The sequence below is a fragment of the Protopterus annectens genome, chromosome 17.part0 (assembly GCF_019279795.1).
Source record: "Protopterus annectens isolate FY-2018-M chromosome 17.part0, PAN1.0, whole genome shotgun sequence".
NCBI lineage: Eukaryota > Metazoa > Chordata > Ceratodontiformes > Protopteridae > Protopterus > Protopterus annectens.
Window position 1 is genome coordinate 627,000,570 of NC_056751.1, and position 17,542 is coordinate 627,018,111.

Consider the following 17,542-nt stretch of genomic DNA (forward strand, 5'->3'; position numbering starts at 1 on the left):
CTCAGTTTACTACAGTGAGTCATAGTTTCTTAGACCTGTTAGTTGTTAAGTGTCTCTTACTGAATTACCCTGGCTTGTGCCAACTGTATTCTGTTTTAAATTCTTCTTGGTATATTTCAGTATTTTATATCAGTAGTAAGCTATAGTGTTTTAATAAGTATTCATAGCTGTAGTTTTTATTTTTCTAAGTTCTCCTCTCCTGACCTCCATTGAGCTTCTGTTTGTCTGCCCCCAAATCTCCCAGTTGCTCCTTATTGGGTAACCTCAGATGCAACCTTTCATTTGGTGGATCCCCAACTCCTTAGGGAGTCTATCTCTGTCATAGCTGAGTTGCAACCCTGGGAAATGAGAGACCAGATTGGGGGGGGGGGGGGGCTCCAGATGCAGAGCTGAAATCAGCCATACAGATGGTGACCAGTCAGACTCCACAACTGTGAAAATGACTGGTACAGTGGCTTAGTGATGTCACCACTCCCTGTAAGGAAAGGGCCTCTGGTGTCCAGCAGAAGACACACAGATATTGGGCTTTCTACGTTGAACTCCTCGGATATTAGTTCTGGTTTTCATCTGCTTCATCCCTCCCCCCACTGTGCCTTTCATCCCTGTGTCAGACTGTGGTGGTTAGCAGCACAGATGGACTCCTACCTTTGCACCATTGGGAGGCTGTTTCAAAGCTACAGTTTTTATGCAGTTACCAGTCCATTTTCCACACACAGGCATGAGTCTGAAAGTTATCAGGCATTTTTAACAGTTCTGCTTTTTCTTTCTGTGGCTGTTTTTAAAGCAGACAAAAAGGTACTTGTAGTATTTCATATGGTACTTAAACAGCTGTCAGTAATAAGAAACTACACTGTAACCCATCCCTGTTCTCCACCTGAGGGTTTCTTCAACAACTAACTCACTCTTTGGAAAAGCATTTCACTTTATCTGTAATATACGTTTTAAAACTCTTTTCTGTCTTCAGCAAGACATAATCTCAGTATATAAAATGGAGAATCATGTTTTGATGGTTCTTGTTTTATTTTTCCTTCAGAAATGGCAAGAATTCAACCTCGTACTCCCTTTTACCACCAGAAGGCCAGTTTGCCAATGTCCTGGGAATGCTGTTGATGGGATTTGGGTTCACGGTGATGTGGATTCTCAACAGTGTGCAGCGCCAGCCTTCAGTACCAGAACATACCGAGGATCGACAGGTATTGTTTTGCGACATATCAGCTTGTTGATGCCATTTGACTTGTTACACTTGTAGGCTTACAAGTGATTTAATATTGTACACAATTAAAGGGTAGTCTTTTTGTGACTACTGTCACAGAGACAGTTGTGATTTTTTTATATGAATGAAAAAATATATAATGCATGTGTGCATGAAAGAATTGTGAATGAGATTGAATGGATCTTTACCTAACTATCCCAGTTTCTTTGCATTAATATCTTTGATAGAGAACAAAAATTGAGATGTCCATTAACAGCAGTAATTGGATGTTTGCACTGCACTTCTGCAGGCTATGAGGAATAACATTACTGACATTTTGTGCAATGTGAACCATGTACTTCTGATAATGCTAAGTTTACATTGGTATTCTGCTATATGCCCATTTCTGTATTGAGTTTCAGTAGATCATTATACGTACATGTGTTGTAGACCACAAGAACTTACCATGCTTCAAGGTTTAATACAGGTTTCCATGATTTTTTTTTTCAAAAGACCCTGTGTAGTAGGTAACTACCAGTTACTCTTTCCAACACTTCTGCATGTCTAATTCAGTTTGATTTTTCTGAGATTTCCTCACCCAGTACATGCTCCCCTCCCCCCAAGCTGTGTGTGGTACAAGGAGGTACCTTCTTCAAGTATAATGGGGAGGAAGGTGTGTAAATAGAAAACTTCACATTTCCTTCATCATATGAACAGCACCACTACCACACTGCTAATAGGATTGTAGATTTGTAGTTAAGTACAAGGCAATTAGTCTACAGACATTTGCACACCAAACCACATTCAGAAGTTCCCTCTAGACTTAAGGAGGAAAAAACAAGCTAGGCCAGGTAAGAATACCTGTTCTGATCTAGTCTCTCGTCTTTAAACATATGATCACCACCAACTGCATAGCTCAGGAAGGAAATGTTTCAGCCATTTTTGGAGCAGGCCTCCGAGTTCTTCATTGTAGCAGAATGCGAGGGATCCAAGGTCGGTCTCTGTCCCTCACTCTAAAAGGCAGAAGGATTGTCCTAGAGCTGCAGGCTATTGTTCCCACTCCGCAGGTCCTGGGAACTTTGTGAAGTCCTACAGTCAGCGCATGATATGTATGTATGTTTATTTATTTATGTATTTATATTATTTATGTCTCAGAGAAAGAACAGCAGTCAGGAGTCCAGAAGCAGTCCCAGAGAATGAGCAGAAAAGTTGTTTCATTGAGAAAATGAGAAGCTTCCTGTATGTCCTTTGTAGTCAGATGCACAAACTGATATAATTCACGGAGTGGAGACATCTGCTAAAAAGAAATCAATCCAGTAATGTGCCTTTGTCATCTGCTTTCTTACATCAACAAAAAATGGTTAATGTTGAAGAATCACAACTGTAGAAAGCATTAAATCAAAGTTTGATCAGAATTCTTTACAGAACTCTTTAAAAATGGTTTGATTAAAAACATGAGAAGATAATTTGCAATGTTGGATATGCTGGCTTGGCTGAAAATGGACTATAGACAGATTGCCTAGTATATATACCTGTGAGGGTCTCCTTCAAAGTATTGAAATTGCAGAATATCAAACCTCTGATCACTGAGGATCAGAAGAGGATCAAAATTCTGCAGTATCAAACCAAAAAAAAAATACTTCTTATTTCATGTTTTTGCAGGGAGCAAGCCCCCCTGCACCCCCTGCTACTTAAATATACCAACTCTGAGATTGCACTACAGTGAACAGAATTGTAAAGTTCTCATTCCACACTGTACTGTGATCTCCATTCACAGAGTTCGATATTGCAGAATTTTGATCCTTTGATCCTCAAAGATCAGGGGTTTGACGTTCTGCAATTTTGATACTTTGAAGGGGACCCACCTATGAGCCAAGACATTGCACAGGAAGTGGGTATCCAGAATTGCCTAGTATATCTAGTGACCTCACTTTCCTCAAGAGGGGTCACAGGATTGTAATAGCAATTCTGGAAGAAGGTAGGGAATTTATTACTGTGAAACTGTGATAGAGAAGATGTAGGGTGAAGAGACTACTTCCCAGAATTTCCGAGGTAGAATGGATGGACTGGTGTGGTCACTAGAGAATTCCAGCCAGTCAGGTTCTGCTACATAGGTTCATAAGTAAAGTACTAGGCTATCTGCCCAAGGGCATTTATAAGCCTAGCCAGAATGTATTGGCTTTCGCCACCCCCTTAGATTAATTCTCTGCGCCTCTGTCCAGCAGGGCCATTAGTTCCCTGCACCTCTGTCCAGCAGAGCCACTGCAGTGATCCCTGGAGTAAATTTTCTGTCTCCCATCCACCCATCAAGGTTTCTCTTAGAGTTTTAGTGAGGGGCTCTACCTGATGTATAATAGAATCCTGTTCCAAAGCATGGAGAGTCTCTGTTCTGGGACAGGAATCTATCCCTCCAGCACATCCTATTTATCATTGTGGTGAGGTTTATATCTCCAGAGTGCGTGGCTCTCCGGGATTTGTTTTTTTTTTTTTAGGTGGAACATGTCCATCAATTCAGGGTTGGACATGGCCTTGTATGTCAGGCAGAGTTCACCTCTGAGTAAGCGATATGCAGCCAAGTACAGCTGTAGTTTCTTGAGTTGGGCTGCATAGGGCATCTATTTGAGGCCAGTAATCCTCTTGGTGAGGTACTTTTGTGGTCTTTCCAGCTGTTGCAGGTGTCTTGTAAGGTACATCCCAAATGGGGTGTTGAATTCTATGATGGGTCTAATGAGTGATGAGTAGAGAGGCAAAATAACCTCTCTTGTTTTAGATGCAAACCATTTTGTGATTAGGTGGGGTGACTGATGGGGCCCTACATTCTTCTGGTATGGTTATGGGCCCTTTAGGGGGTGAGAGGGGGGTGAAGTTTGCACTAAACCTTTTTGCCAGAATGTTGGCAATATCAGTCAGTTCAGTGTATTTTGTGCCATTCTGCACTAACTCAGAGCAGATCTGAGAGTTTCCACTTAAGTTCTTGACATAGCTAAAGAACGCTTTGTGGTTGTCTTTGATGTCCTTGGCAATTTTTCTTTCAAAGCTAGCCTTGGATGATTTAATGGGAGATCATAGTTTCTTGCTGATACTGATCAGGGATGTCTTTCCTTCTTGGGATTTTACTCTTTTCTGTACTAGTTTCCTCCTTGTATTGTATAGCTTGTTTATGGCAGGGGTCCACCAGACTGGTTTCCTTTTCTTTGAGGAGTGAGTCTTGGTTTTACTTGGGATAGCACAATCCATGCATTCCTGCAGATGCTCACAGAGTGCCTTTGTAAAGGTTTCAGCAGCTTGGACAGCATTGTCCTTTAGCATGGGGGCTGTGAACCTTTCCACCTCAGTCTTAAGTAATGTGAAGTTTGCTTCTGAAAAGTTTTTCATGGTGGTTTCCTTGATTGGGGTGGGGGCGGAATGTGGCTATCCAGAGTGATTAGTCTATGGTCTGATCTAACCAGTGAGGGGTTGACCTCCTGTGTGGAACACCGGTTGCCCATGTTGGTGATGACCAGGTCCAGTATGTTCTCTCTGGTGGGGGTATTGACCAGTTGATCCAGGGTGTTTGAGTTTATAAATTCTAGGAAGCATTGGGCAAGGGAGTTAGTACTTGAGTAGTTCACCCAGTTTATGTTTGGGTAATTGAAATCACCCAGTATTAGGGTGTTTGGTAGGACCTTCATATTTCCCATTGTCTCCAGAAATGCGGAATGGGGATCCTGGTGGGTGATCTGTAGCAAGCTACAATTTGGATTGCAGTTTTGCCCATTTTTAGTTGCACATGGATGATCTCTGATGCATTGTGCTGCGCCACTAACCTGGAGGTGTGGGTATCCTTGATGAATATGGATACACCCCCGCCTTTTGTGTTTTGGTCCTGGTTCTGTGGCCGAAAGGTATGTATGAGTTATAGCCTGGTAGTGCTGGGGTGCTCTTAGGAGCCTTAAACCAGATTTCTGTTACTGCACAGATGTCAATATTCTCCATACTGAGGAGTGCCTCGAGTGCGTGCATTTTGAGGTTTAGACTTCTGGCGTTGAGTAGCATTACCCTCAGCTTTTGGTTACTTGGGCTATTTATGGTGGTGATTTTGTCTTTTGAGCCTTGCCTAAAAAAGGCACTATGGGGGCAGCAAGAGCCTTGGCCAGTATTCAAAAGCCTAAGGGTGACAGGTGCAAGCCATCTCTTGCAAAGCAACATGGCTGGCGAGCATGTCATCCCAGGCGGACAGATACTGGATCCCCTTTGAATGACACCAGAAACTTAGCCAATTGTTGAAATTGATCATTTTTTCTTTATATTGTGCATCATTCTTGGTGAGGGCAGGAAGCTACTCAGCATCAGAGTCATACCGGCCAGGGCTACATGATCAGAGAGCTCTTCCATTTCTCTTTTCATGTAGTCCAGGGAGGTACGTCTCCAGTCATTCACACCAACATGAACAATGACAGAGTCATGTTTGTACTTGTTCCAGAGTGACTTGAGTGCTTGTGTTATGTGGCGGATCCTGGCGCCCGACAAGCAGCTAACTGTTACCTTCTCCTTGTCCAGCCTAGTTAGTGGGACATCAGTGTGCCTGACTATAGAGTTGCCTATTACTAGCATTTTGGGTATGTTATTTTGCCTTAAGGACAAAACCACCAGACCAGTGAAAAAGAATCTATTGGCCAAGGGAAGGAGGTAGAAGGAGCCATCTAGCAATGCAACAACGAACTGGAGCATGGTTTAAGTAATGACAGTGTTTGTGATGATAGGAAGTACTGCTGGCCATGCCAGGAGAAATAGGGTTGTGGATTTGTAACATATATACCAGCACAGCTGGAATTTTGTAAATAATTATATATTATTTGTATATCAAACTGATTTGTACAGATGCTTGTGCTGAAAATGTATTTGTAGGGTCTGCTTGTGTTAAAATGTATCAACAGTGTGTCCTGCTGGAAGGAAAAGAGGTGCACATGCATTATTATAACTGTTTAAATATATACATTGTAACAGCATATACTGGAAGTGAAGAGGTTACCCTTAATCCACCTGACTTTGCAAAATATTCTTGAAATTAAATTATATTATGGGTTAGGCCATTAAGATGTTATCCCACAGTTTTGAAGGGAGCCAGAGACGCAATGTCTGTGCTAGAGAATATGTTGCAGCTCCTGTAGGAAGAGTGAAATGGTTTCATGGATGTTCTTCATGTTTCACTGTTGCAGTCATTACATTTGGGTAATCTGCTGGCAGGTTGCCCTCAGTCGGCCTGAATAACAAAGTCTTGGGTCCTGCATCGGTTGCTGTCTCCACTTCCATGACGTCAGGTCGTCAGGGGTATAAAACATGCAGCCGATGCCATTTTAATCAGTCTTTCTTGCTGCGCGGTGCCTGAAGCAGAAGCAGTTCGCAAGTGCTGGTTGGCCGACTCCTGAAATTTTTGTATTCGAGTTTCAGAACCGAAGTCTTCAAACTAAAGCTAAGTACCCCGTTGGGGAAACTTTTTCTTGCTCCTTACCGATGTCAGTAAAAGTTAATAATTGCATTACTTGTGGGAAAATACCTCATAAGGATTTTCATTTGTACTGTATTCCTTGCCTAGGCCCTGATCACAATGTGCCTTGCTGTCGGTTTTGTGCTAAATTTAACCAACGCACTATTAAGCGTTGGTATATATTTGCTTCTAAATATTTTGGTTCAAGATTTAACTACCCTGAAATGTCGTCTGTTAACAATCCGACTACCGGAGTTCATAAAAAAACGCAAAGAAAAAGAGACAGACCGTCGAGGTCGAAAACCAACGACGAAGCTTCTCCTAAGCCAGTCGCCGGTTCACCGGTACTCAGTGAGGCACTTACGCTGCCCCTGATACCCGCTATTTTTGAGTCGCAGACCTCTACCGAGACCCATTCGGAGTCTGGTATGCCGCGAGATTCGCACAGTATTGAACCCACGGATGTCTCTCCCTTGGATGGGTCCGGAGCCGCTGAGCAGGCACCGGTTTCTGAGGGTGTTTTCAGGCCTCAACATTTTTACATTAAACTGGCGCCAGCAACAAAAACAAGGTCAAGAACCACTTCTATGTCTAAAAAACCGACGCATGAGCCACGTGCTCAGGCCCCTATGCCTAAAAAACAGATGATCAAAATGGCTGAGGATTTAATTACCTTGATCAGGGGTTCCCAACCCCCCCCCCCCCCTAAGAGGTCTAGGCTAGGCACTGACTATGAGTCTTCAGATCAGGTTTCCATTACTTCTGATTCCTCTTCTGATCAGGAATTTTCTATTCCACCCTATGAGGATTCTGATGCAGAGAATCCATCCCATCTGCATCTCCTCCTGAAGATTACTCATTTGGAGAGACTTTGCATACTTTAAGGGAACATTTTCACTGGGAGAGTCAGGACTTCTCTGAATCAAATAAGAGGCTTAGGGATTTTCTTCTTCTTCCTCAGCATAGGCCTTTGGCAATACCACCTGTATTAGACATTGTTGATGATGTGTTCTCGGAATCCAGCATGGCTCCTGATTCCCTGCCTCCGGCTTCTAGTAAGCCAGACAGATATTACAGGGTTCCTTACTCCCACAAATTTCTTTTCAAAAATCCTGCTGCTGATCCTGAAACTATTTCTCAGGGTCCCAAGGGTGTTAAGGCTTCTACAGCCAAAAATCCTACCCCTTCTGATAGAGATTCCAGGGCACTGGATAGATGGGGTAAGAAGGTTTATACGTCTGCAACCTTGGCAGTCAGGGCTTTAAACTGCCAGTTTCATGTGCTTATTTATCAACAGCATGTTATGGGCGTACTGAAACAGAAAATTATGTTGATTTCTGATTGTGTGGAAAATAGAGTTACAGGATTTATTGCATTCAGCAGAACAGGTTGGAAAGCATACTTTGCAATGTGGTTTTGATTCCTTGGAGGCCTCTTGTAGGGATGCTGTTACTGGATCTGTGATTAGAAGGCATGCCTGGCTCAAGGAGCAAAATCTGCCTGATCATGTTAAAGCTAAATTGTTCGATGCTCCTTTGCAGCATGATACTCTGTTTTGTAATAAGGCAGAAGAGGTTTTAAAGAAAATGGAAGACAAAGCTAAATCTATGCAAACTGTAAAAGATTTCTTGCAGGTGTCGCCACCCAGGTTCAGTAGACACTGGCCTACTAAAAATTTGTCCTTTTTTGTGTCCAACAGAGCCACTCAGGGCAAATCCAGGCACTCAAAAGGCTCCAGATATTAATCACAGGATCCTTACAGGTCAAAGCAATGGGGTGCCTCCACCTCCAAATCTGGAGGAAACAAAGCACAACCCTACAGTAAGCAGTCTCAATAACTTTCCTCTACCATCTCCAAGCACTAATCTTTTGGCAGACATCTTGGGGGGGTGGAACCTAGCACTTCATGCTCAAAATTGGCAGTTAATTACCCAGGACAAGTGGGTATTAAACATAGTATCCCAGGGGTACAGATTTAATTTCCATACTTTGCCAGTTCCAAACAGATGGCCGGATCTGCCACAAAACCAGTGGGCAGAGGCCCAGAAACAAATCATGTCCCTCATGGATATGGGGGCTATTCAACCGGTACCAGAAAAGGAAAAAGGACAAGGATTTTATTCAAGACTTTTCCTGGTACCCAGAAAAGACAATTCATGGTGTCCAATACTGGACTTATCGATTCTAAACACATTCCTGGACATTCCAAAATTCAAAATGCTGAAGATACCTCCGCTTCAAAGCAGGTTTTTTGCATTACCAATTCTCTGCACTGCCCTTTGGCTAATCTACTGCACCCAGGGTCTTTATAAAGTGCTTGGCACCAGTAATTGCATTCTGCAGACAAAGAAACATTCAAATCTATCCTTATCTGGACGATTGTCTCATTCAAGCAGAGGACAAGGACACTCTACTTCAACATCTGGCATTTGTAAAAAGGCTTCTAGCATGCCTAGGGTACACCATAAATAAAAAGAATTCACAACTGGTACCCTCTCAAATAATTACATTCCTGGGTGCAAGCTTGAATACAACTGCGCAGATGGCTTACCTCACGCCAGACAAAGGTCAATGACAACATATTTCAAACAAATGTCAACAAAAACTCATTTATCTGCAAGACAAATTCTGCATGCTTTGGGGTTCATGGCATCCTACATTCTGCTAATTCCATATGTGAGACTGCATATGAGGAGACTTCAGTGGTACCTAAAAAGTTTATGGACTCAACATTGTCACAACCTGGAAACAATGATTCCTCTCATTCTCTGCCTATAACAGAGTTTCTTTGGTGGGCAGAGACATGTTACCAAAACAAGGGACTGTCATTCACTCTACCCCCTGCCACCCAAACCCTAACTACAGATGCATCAGACTATGCTTGGGGGGGCCCACCTGGCAGGGAGATGCATTCAGGGCAAATGGAGCCCAAACCAACTGCATCTGCATATCAACCAGAAAGAAATGCTGGCTGTTCAGAATGCTCTGACAGCCTTCAAGGACTTACTTCATCCAGGACAATTACTGATAAAGACAGACAACACCACAGTTATGTGGCACATAAGCAGGGGGGTACACATTCCTACCCCTTTTGCAGACTAGCCATGGCCTTGTGGAACACAGTCTTGACTTACCGAATACATCTTCAAGCTCAATTCCTGCCAGGAAAGCAAAATACTCTGGCACACGACCTAAGCAGAAATCTTATGGATCCGCACGAATGGAAACTGGATCCACAAATCTTCAGCATGTTAACACAGAAATGGGGGTGCCTAGACACAGATCTATTTGCCTCTCCCCAAAACTATCAGTTGGACAAATTCTGCACAATAACTCATCACAAAAAAGTATGGAAAGTGGATGCTCTATCCTTCAGCTGGAAAAAACTATCAGTCTATGCCTTTCCCCCTCTGCCTCTACTCTCCAAGGTCTAACTAAAAGTCAGACAGGAAAAAACAAAAATGATCCTAATTGCTCCGGACTGGCCTCGCCAGCACTGGTACCCACTTCTAAGGAATATGTCACACCTTCCTCCGTGGTACTTGCCTCAAACACCTCATCTACTGTCTCAGCAGAACTATCAAATTCTGCACACTCAGCTCCAAACTCTGAGTCTTGCAGCATGGCTAATCAGCTAATTATTCAAACCACATCTCTCAGTAAATCTGTGATGGATGTCATTTTGGAAGCCAGAAGGCCTAGTACTTGAAAATCTTATGCTGATAAATGGAAGAGATTCTGTGCTTGGAACCAAGCACAAGGAATAGACACAGCAAAGCCCAATATTCCTCAGATTTTACAATACTTAACTGAGATGCTTGACTTCTCTGGTTCGATCCTCGGCTGGGGTGCCTTCTGTGCGGAGTCTGCATGTCCTCCCTATGGTCGCGTGGGTTACCTCCAGGTGCTCAGGTTTCCTCCCACATCCCAAAGACATGCTGTAAGTGGATTAGACACTCTAAATTGGCCCTAGGAGTGAGTGCGTGCATGTGTGTGCCTTCTGTAGAAGGTTGGGCACCGGGCTGGCAACTCGACACCATAAAACTCCACTGCCAATCATGAGCAGACGGGTGATCCACTGTGGCGACCCCTAACCGGGCAAAAGCTGAAAGAAGAAGAAGAACTGAGATGCTTGACAAGGGCCTATCTTTTTCTTCAATAAAAATCCATGCCTCTGCCATCTTGGCTCATTACAACACAGAGCCTCCCCTCTTTTCTCATCCACTGCTTAAACAGCATCTCAGAGGGGCCAAAAACTTAAGGCCTCCCAGGAGAGCACCAACTCCTGCATGGGACCTCAATTTTGTGCTGGAAAAACTCACCCTGCCTCCTTTTGAGCCAGCAGGTACTGCGGATATAAAATTTCTATCTTGGAAGACAGCTTTTCATTTGTCAGTCACTTCAGCAAGAAGGGTTTCAGAACTAAAGGGTCTCATGGCAGTGGAGCCTTTCATCATATTTTACCCAGACAGGGTTGCCCTCAGGACCAATCCTTCTTTTATGCCTAAGGTGGTATCCAGTGTGGCTCTTAACCAGACCATTCACCTGCCAACATTTTTCTCAAATCAGTAGAACAAGGAGGAGCGAATTCTGCATTCATTGGATGTACACAGACAACTAAGATTCTACTTAAACAGGACAAAATATCTAAGAAAGTCTGAGTAACTACTGGTAGCATTTGCTGCAGGATCAGAGGGGAAGTCTATATCAAAGCAGACTATTTCCAAATGGATAAGCCACTGCATTTGTTTCTGCTATTTGCACCATGGTAAACCTGTGCCCAAGGTAATCAGATCCCATTCCACCAGGGCTGCCTCTGCTTCAGCAGCTTTTCTCAGAGGGGTCCCAACCAGAGACATTCTAGAAGCTGCTACTTCGAGCTCTGTTCATACCTTCACAAAGCATTATAATTTACCTCTCTTCTCTAAATCCAGGGCAGGCTTTGCCATTGCAGTCCTGCAGGGCCTTATAGCTGCTCCTAATGCTGTTTAGTTCCATCCTCCCATCCATAGCTTTGGGATTCTACCCAAATGTAATGACTGCAACAGTGAAACACGAAGAACATAGTACAGTTGTGTACATTTACCATAAATGTAGATGTTCGAGTGTATTCACTGTTGCAGTCCGAGTTACCCACCTGCCATCCCCCATTTTATACCTTTTCTTTCCTTCACTGTACTCAAAAGCCTTTGTGGTGTATTTGCTTTTAGTTGAAGGTAAATTTTATGTTTATAAGGTGCATTTATATGTGTACAGTTTATTTATATATATATTTTTGCTCTCCATTTGGAGGGCACCTGACATCTGGGGCAAGAAAAACTGATTAAAATGGCGTTGGCTGCATGTTTTATACCCCTGACGACCTGATGTCATGGAATAGGAGACAGCAACCGACTGACTTTGTTATTCAGGCCGACTGAGGGCAACCTGCCAGCAGATTACCCAAATGTAATGACTGCAACAGTTAATACACTCGAACATCTATATTTATGGTAAGTGTACACAACTGTACTTTTTATGACTTCCACAAACTGTACCACATCTGAGCAAAGCTCTGTCTATGTATATTGTAGCACATAGGTGCTAAACCCTGGTAGCTTCAAATGATGGGGGATAGTGTAGGAAACAGAGTCAGATGACCAGATGAATGTGATGTCGTTCTGTACAGAAATAATGTTTTAATATTAGAAGAGACTGAAGTCTCAGCAGCATTTTGCATTCTGTCTTGGATCTGACAACAAGGGCCACTCACCCACAAATTATCTTGCCTTGCTCTGTTCAGTAAGTAACTTAACTAGGGAGCAGTAATTCTCTTTAGGTTCGTCAGGAAAAAAACAGTGAGAATAGAAGTATTGTTTTTCTACAACTGTGTGAGACTTTCCATCGGTGTTATGTTTTATACTCCATGTGACTGAAACTTTGGTGTTTACTGTAAATACATATTTAATATTTTCTTGTTTTTTATTATTTATTATTAAATATATTTAAACTTTTCATTGTGGCTGGTCCTTTTTAAGACTATATTTAAGCTTTGAGAGTATTTGCATATATTTATTTGGTAATAGCTGTTGTCACTCCTGAAAGCCTTGCTGTTTGGGCAATGTTACCATTTGTATTAATATTAACTTCATTCAGTATAATTGGGTACCCTTTTAAGAGCCTTATAGTAACTGACTGGTGGCAGTGAAACTACCGTATAGTCTGGCCAAAGTTGGTAGAGCAGGTAATCTGTGCCAGCCTTTCCCAAGCATGCCCAGACACGGAAATTAAATCTCAGAGTATGTGTGAGTCAGCTACTTGGGGCAGGGACATGAAGCACTGGTTTCAAAGTGCCATTGGGGAGCTTTATTGGGAACCTGGAGGGAGATGAATAGAAACACCCAGACTCAGAGCTGAGTGTCTGCCCTGTGTGCTCTTAAGGGAAATTGTGCTTGATGCAGAGAGGTCTGCATCTGGAAATACTGAGTGTCCATTTGTATTCCAAGTGAAATTCCCTCTCCAGTGTCAGTAGTGAGGATTCAGGCTCCTTAATTACTGGCACTGAGTGGGGATGTCACATACTGGTGGCAGTGGTGTGGATATTGAACTTCTGTAGCCTGTAAGCAGTTGTCACTAAAGGTGCACGTTCTCTCAGCAGCCGCACAGTAAACATTCAGAGTTTCATATCACAACAGTTTTATTCATTTATTTTTTGTTAGTTTAGTTTAGTCAGGGAGACCAGGCAAAAATGTCTGCAGAGGTTTATGGCAAACTGACAAAGAACCAGTTGGCCAAGGTGTGCGAAGCCAACGGAATGGTGTATGCCAGCCTGACTAGAGAGGAAATGATTTCAGCCTTAGTTGCAGCTCAGACCAGCAACCAGGAGGATAACTAGTCTGGTGAGGGGAATTTGCAGCCTTCAGAAACAGGACAGTTCAACTTTTCCTCAGACAACTTAAAAATCCATCTGGAGTTAGAGACTTGAACTGGAGGCCAAACCTATGGAATTAGAATCAGTGGAGAGATGAATTAGGCAAAACAGATGGAATTAGAATCGACAGAGAGACTGCGACATTTGGAGGCCGAAGAAAATGAGAGAGTGGCTTTTGGAGGCTGAAGAAAAGGAAAAGCAGCATCAACATGAGAGGGAGATGCTGACTTCACCAGGGTCATGGAGGTGATGGGGAAGGGAATAACAGACCTCCAGAAGCAGTAATGATCAGTACATTTCTTCCACAATTTATAGAGAGTGATAATTGTGATAGTTTTATTCATATATTTGAAAAGGTATGTAAACTGTATAATGTTGACCAAGGGCTCTGGTTACAGTTCCTGACCCCCTTACTCCATGGTAAAGCTGTAAGTGCCATTTCTAAATTGTCTGATATTGACTGTTTAAACTATGAAAAATCAATTGTTGTTTACTTGAAAGTTTTACGTTAACACCTGAAGCATACAGAAAAAAGTTTTGTAAGCATAGACGCACGGTAGATGAAAGTGTGAGTGATTATATTGCTGAGTTAAACACTTATTTTCATAGGTGAGTGAGTGTCAAGTCACTGCTTTTTAAGGGCTGGCAGACCTTTTGGTGAGGGATCAAGGCCTTAGCACTTTGCCTGAGTTCATGAGAATGTGGTTGGCAGACCTAGAGTGCAACTCTGCAGATGAACTGGTGAAAAAGGGAATCTTTATGTAACAAGCAGGGCATCACTGCACAGGAAAGGGATACCCAGTGCTGCACATGGAGATAAAGGAACTCGTGATAGGCAGCTTAAACAGCCCCTACAGAGTCTGCCATAACAGGGGAAGCCAGTAGTTTAGGTATACAGCCAGGATGAAGGGTTAAATGTTTTAAATGTAATCAGTGGGACCATGTAGCATGTAGATTTCCATGGAGACAAGCTGGTAACTAAAGGTGGGGGATCCAGCAAATGGGAATAACAGTATACCAATGGTAAGTTGTCTGCAGACAACAGGGGTACAAAACTATCACAAGAGGTTATATCCTATCTTAGTGGATAGAAAACAGGCCACTGCTACAAGAGACACATCCTCTGCCATAACCATTGTGAAGCCTGCAGTGTTTAAAAAGGAACAGTACTTGCTTGGGCAGCCCACTCCAGTCAGAGCTTTAGGAGGGGCCCCATTCTAAATGCCTTTGGCCAGGTTTCACCTTGACTGGGAGAGTGGAAAAAGAAGCATACTTGTAGATGTGTCTAAAGATATTCCTGCCGATGTCCTGATAGGGAATGATTTTGATAATGCAGTACCTTATGTGCATGCAGTTACATGCAGTCAGGAATGTAGTACTTTTTGTGCATGCAGTTACATGCAGTCAGGAATGTAGACAGGCATGTGGATCTGGTAGCCTGGGGGAGACGCAGACAGACACCACACCTGAAGCCAGGACTGGTGAGGTGGCTGTTTCAGGGAGGGAGCTACCTTGTAGCAGTGAGCCTGTAGGTGAGCCACAGCTGCTGGTAGGTACTGATGTTCCCTTGGACAGAGTGACTGCAAGGGCAGTGATAAGTAGTAGTAACCAGGCTGACAGTGAGGCACCACTGTCAGAGGATACCAGTCTTCCTATGGAAGGGGAGCTGGGAAGAGTCACAAAAGTAAAGCTGAGACAGGCTTATCTCTCAGACCCTACACTAAGAGGCTTGAGGGAGTTAGTTAGGGAGGCACCTGATTCTCAAGGAAAAGGGGAATCTGTATACTGGAACAAAGGATTACTGTATAGATAGTGGACCCCTGATGAAGGGCTAGAGGATGAGGCGTAATACAGCAGTTGATAGTGCCTAGAGCCTACCGTCTGGCACGTCTAGCCATAGCCTATGACATTCCTTGTGCAGGTCATATGAGCATAAAGTGTACCAAGAGATGTATTATGCAGAACTTTTATTGGCTGGGATTCCAAGGGATGTAACAGTATACTGCAGGACCTGTGAACAGTGCCAAAAAGTAGGCAAGGCAGGAGACAAGGTCAAAGCTCTTTTGATGCCTTTGCCTGTGATTGAGGAGTCATTTCAGAGGGTAACTATGGATATTACAGGGCCTGTGAGTACTCCAAGTTCCACAGGGAAGAAGTATATCCTGGTGGTAGTTGATTATGCTACTAGATAACCTGAGGCAGTGGCTTGTCCTCCACTGAGGCAGAGAAGGCGGCAAATGCTTTGTTAGAGTAAGTTTCCTGAGAGAAATACTGACTGACAAAGGTGCCAATTTGTCTTGTTTAATCATAGCCTCACCTCAGGCTTCATGCCCACTTAGTGGTGCACAGCTACAGTTATCCCCACTCCACAAGGGGGGATCCACCTTGGATCCCAAGAACTACCGTCCCATCAGTCTGACAAGCCTGATCTGCAAGGGCATGGAACTTATAAACAAAGACAGTGGCAACCTTCAAACACTGGACCCCACCCAATTTGGGTTCGTGAAGTGCTGATCTTCTCTACTGAACCTGACTGACTTCTTCGAATCAGTCTCCAGAGCTGTGAATGAGGGTAAGGAGGTCCACATAGCCTATCTGGACCTCGCCAAGGTCTTCAACACCATCCCCCACTCTGGAATCATAGATAAACTTACTAAGCTGGGCATAAATACCTACGTCACCCAATGGGTTGCCAACTGGCTTACTGACAGAACCCAGACTGTAAAATTAGCTGACTCCAAATCCAGCTCTAAACAATTGAAAAGTGCAGTACCTCAGGGTTCAGTCCTGGGACCGCTCTTGTTTGGCATCTACTTCTCTGAAGTACAGGCCAACACTAAGGGACTCTGGCTAACAAAGTTTGCAGATGACTGCAAACTGGGAGCCATTCTTGAATCCCCAAATGATGTGGCTATTCTACAATAGGGCCTTACAGAAACAGATGCTTGGTGCCAGAGCCATGGGCTCAAGCTTAATGCCAAGAAATGTATAGTTATCCCCTTTGGGAAAAATCATGTACTCATGAATTACCACACAGGTGGCAGTACACTAAACACCAAAAGTGTGATGAGAGACTTGGGTACACAGGTGGACAGTGATCTCACCTTCAATAACCACATCTCCACAACAGTCAGGAAATTCTCCTATGTGGCACACCTCATCACTAAAGGCTTTTCATCCAGAAAAAAGGAGGTCATTGTCCTACTGTACTCATCCCTCATTAGACCCATTAATAGAGTACAATGCCTCATTTGGTATGTACCTCACAAGACATCTTCAACAGCTGGAAAGGCCGCAGAAATACTAAAAGAATCATGGGCCTAAAGCAGATGGCCTGTGCAGTCTAAAAAACTCCAGCTATACTATGTGGCATATCATCTACTCAGTGGCAATCTCTGCTTAACATGCAAGGCCATGTCAAACCCTGAGCTGTTGGACATGCTCCACTTAAAGAAATCTCAATCCCTCAGAGCCCCACACTCCAGGGATCTAAATCTTGTCATCACAATGAACAAAACATGCTGGCGGGATAGGTTCTTGACCCAGAGACTACCCATACTCTGGAATAGACTGCCCCTACATATCAAACAGAACGCCTCCTTGGCCCTCTTCAAAAGGAACCTTGACGATTGGATGGGAGATAGGAAATTCACCCCAGGGATCACGTCAGTCGCCCTGCTAGACAGGGTTCCAGGGAAGTAAATATTGTGGGAAGAAATATCCAGGGGAATTGTTATTGCTAGGCCTGTATAGACCCTAGGGCCGATAGCCTAGTACCAACCTATGAATTTATGGTGTCAGACCTGCTTGCTTGTCTGTGGAAACACTGTGGGGTGAACCACCTAAAGATCACTCCCTACCATCCTCAGACTAATGGTTTTGTGGACAGGTTAAACTGTACACTAAAGACCATGCTACGGGCATTTGCAAACCAATTTGAGAGAATGGGACATATATTTGCCCCACCTGCTGT

At 43.5% G+C, this 17,542-nt stretch overlaps 1 protein-coding gene across 2 annotated transcripts in view; it reads left to right on the forward strand.

The window, feature by feature from the left end:
• LOC122791301 (lysosomal membrane ascorbate-dependent ferrireductase CYB561A3) overlaps positions 1 to 17,542 on the forward strand; it is a 207,233-nt gene that overhangs the window by 173,822 nt on the left and 15,869 nt on the right. For both annotated transcript variants that reach the window (XM_044058995.1, XM_044058994.1), the window contains exon 5: positions 1,034 to 1,193. In XM_044058995.1, coding sequence (XP_043914930.1) covers positions 1,034 to 1,193 — 160 coding nt within the window. The remainder of the gene's footprint in view (positions 1 to 1,033; positions 1,194 to 17,542) is intronic.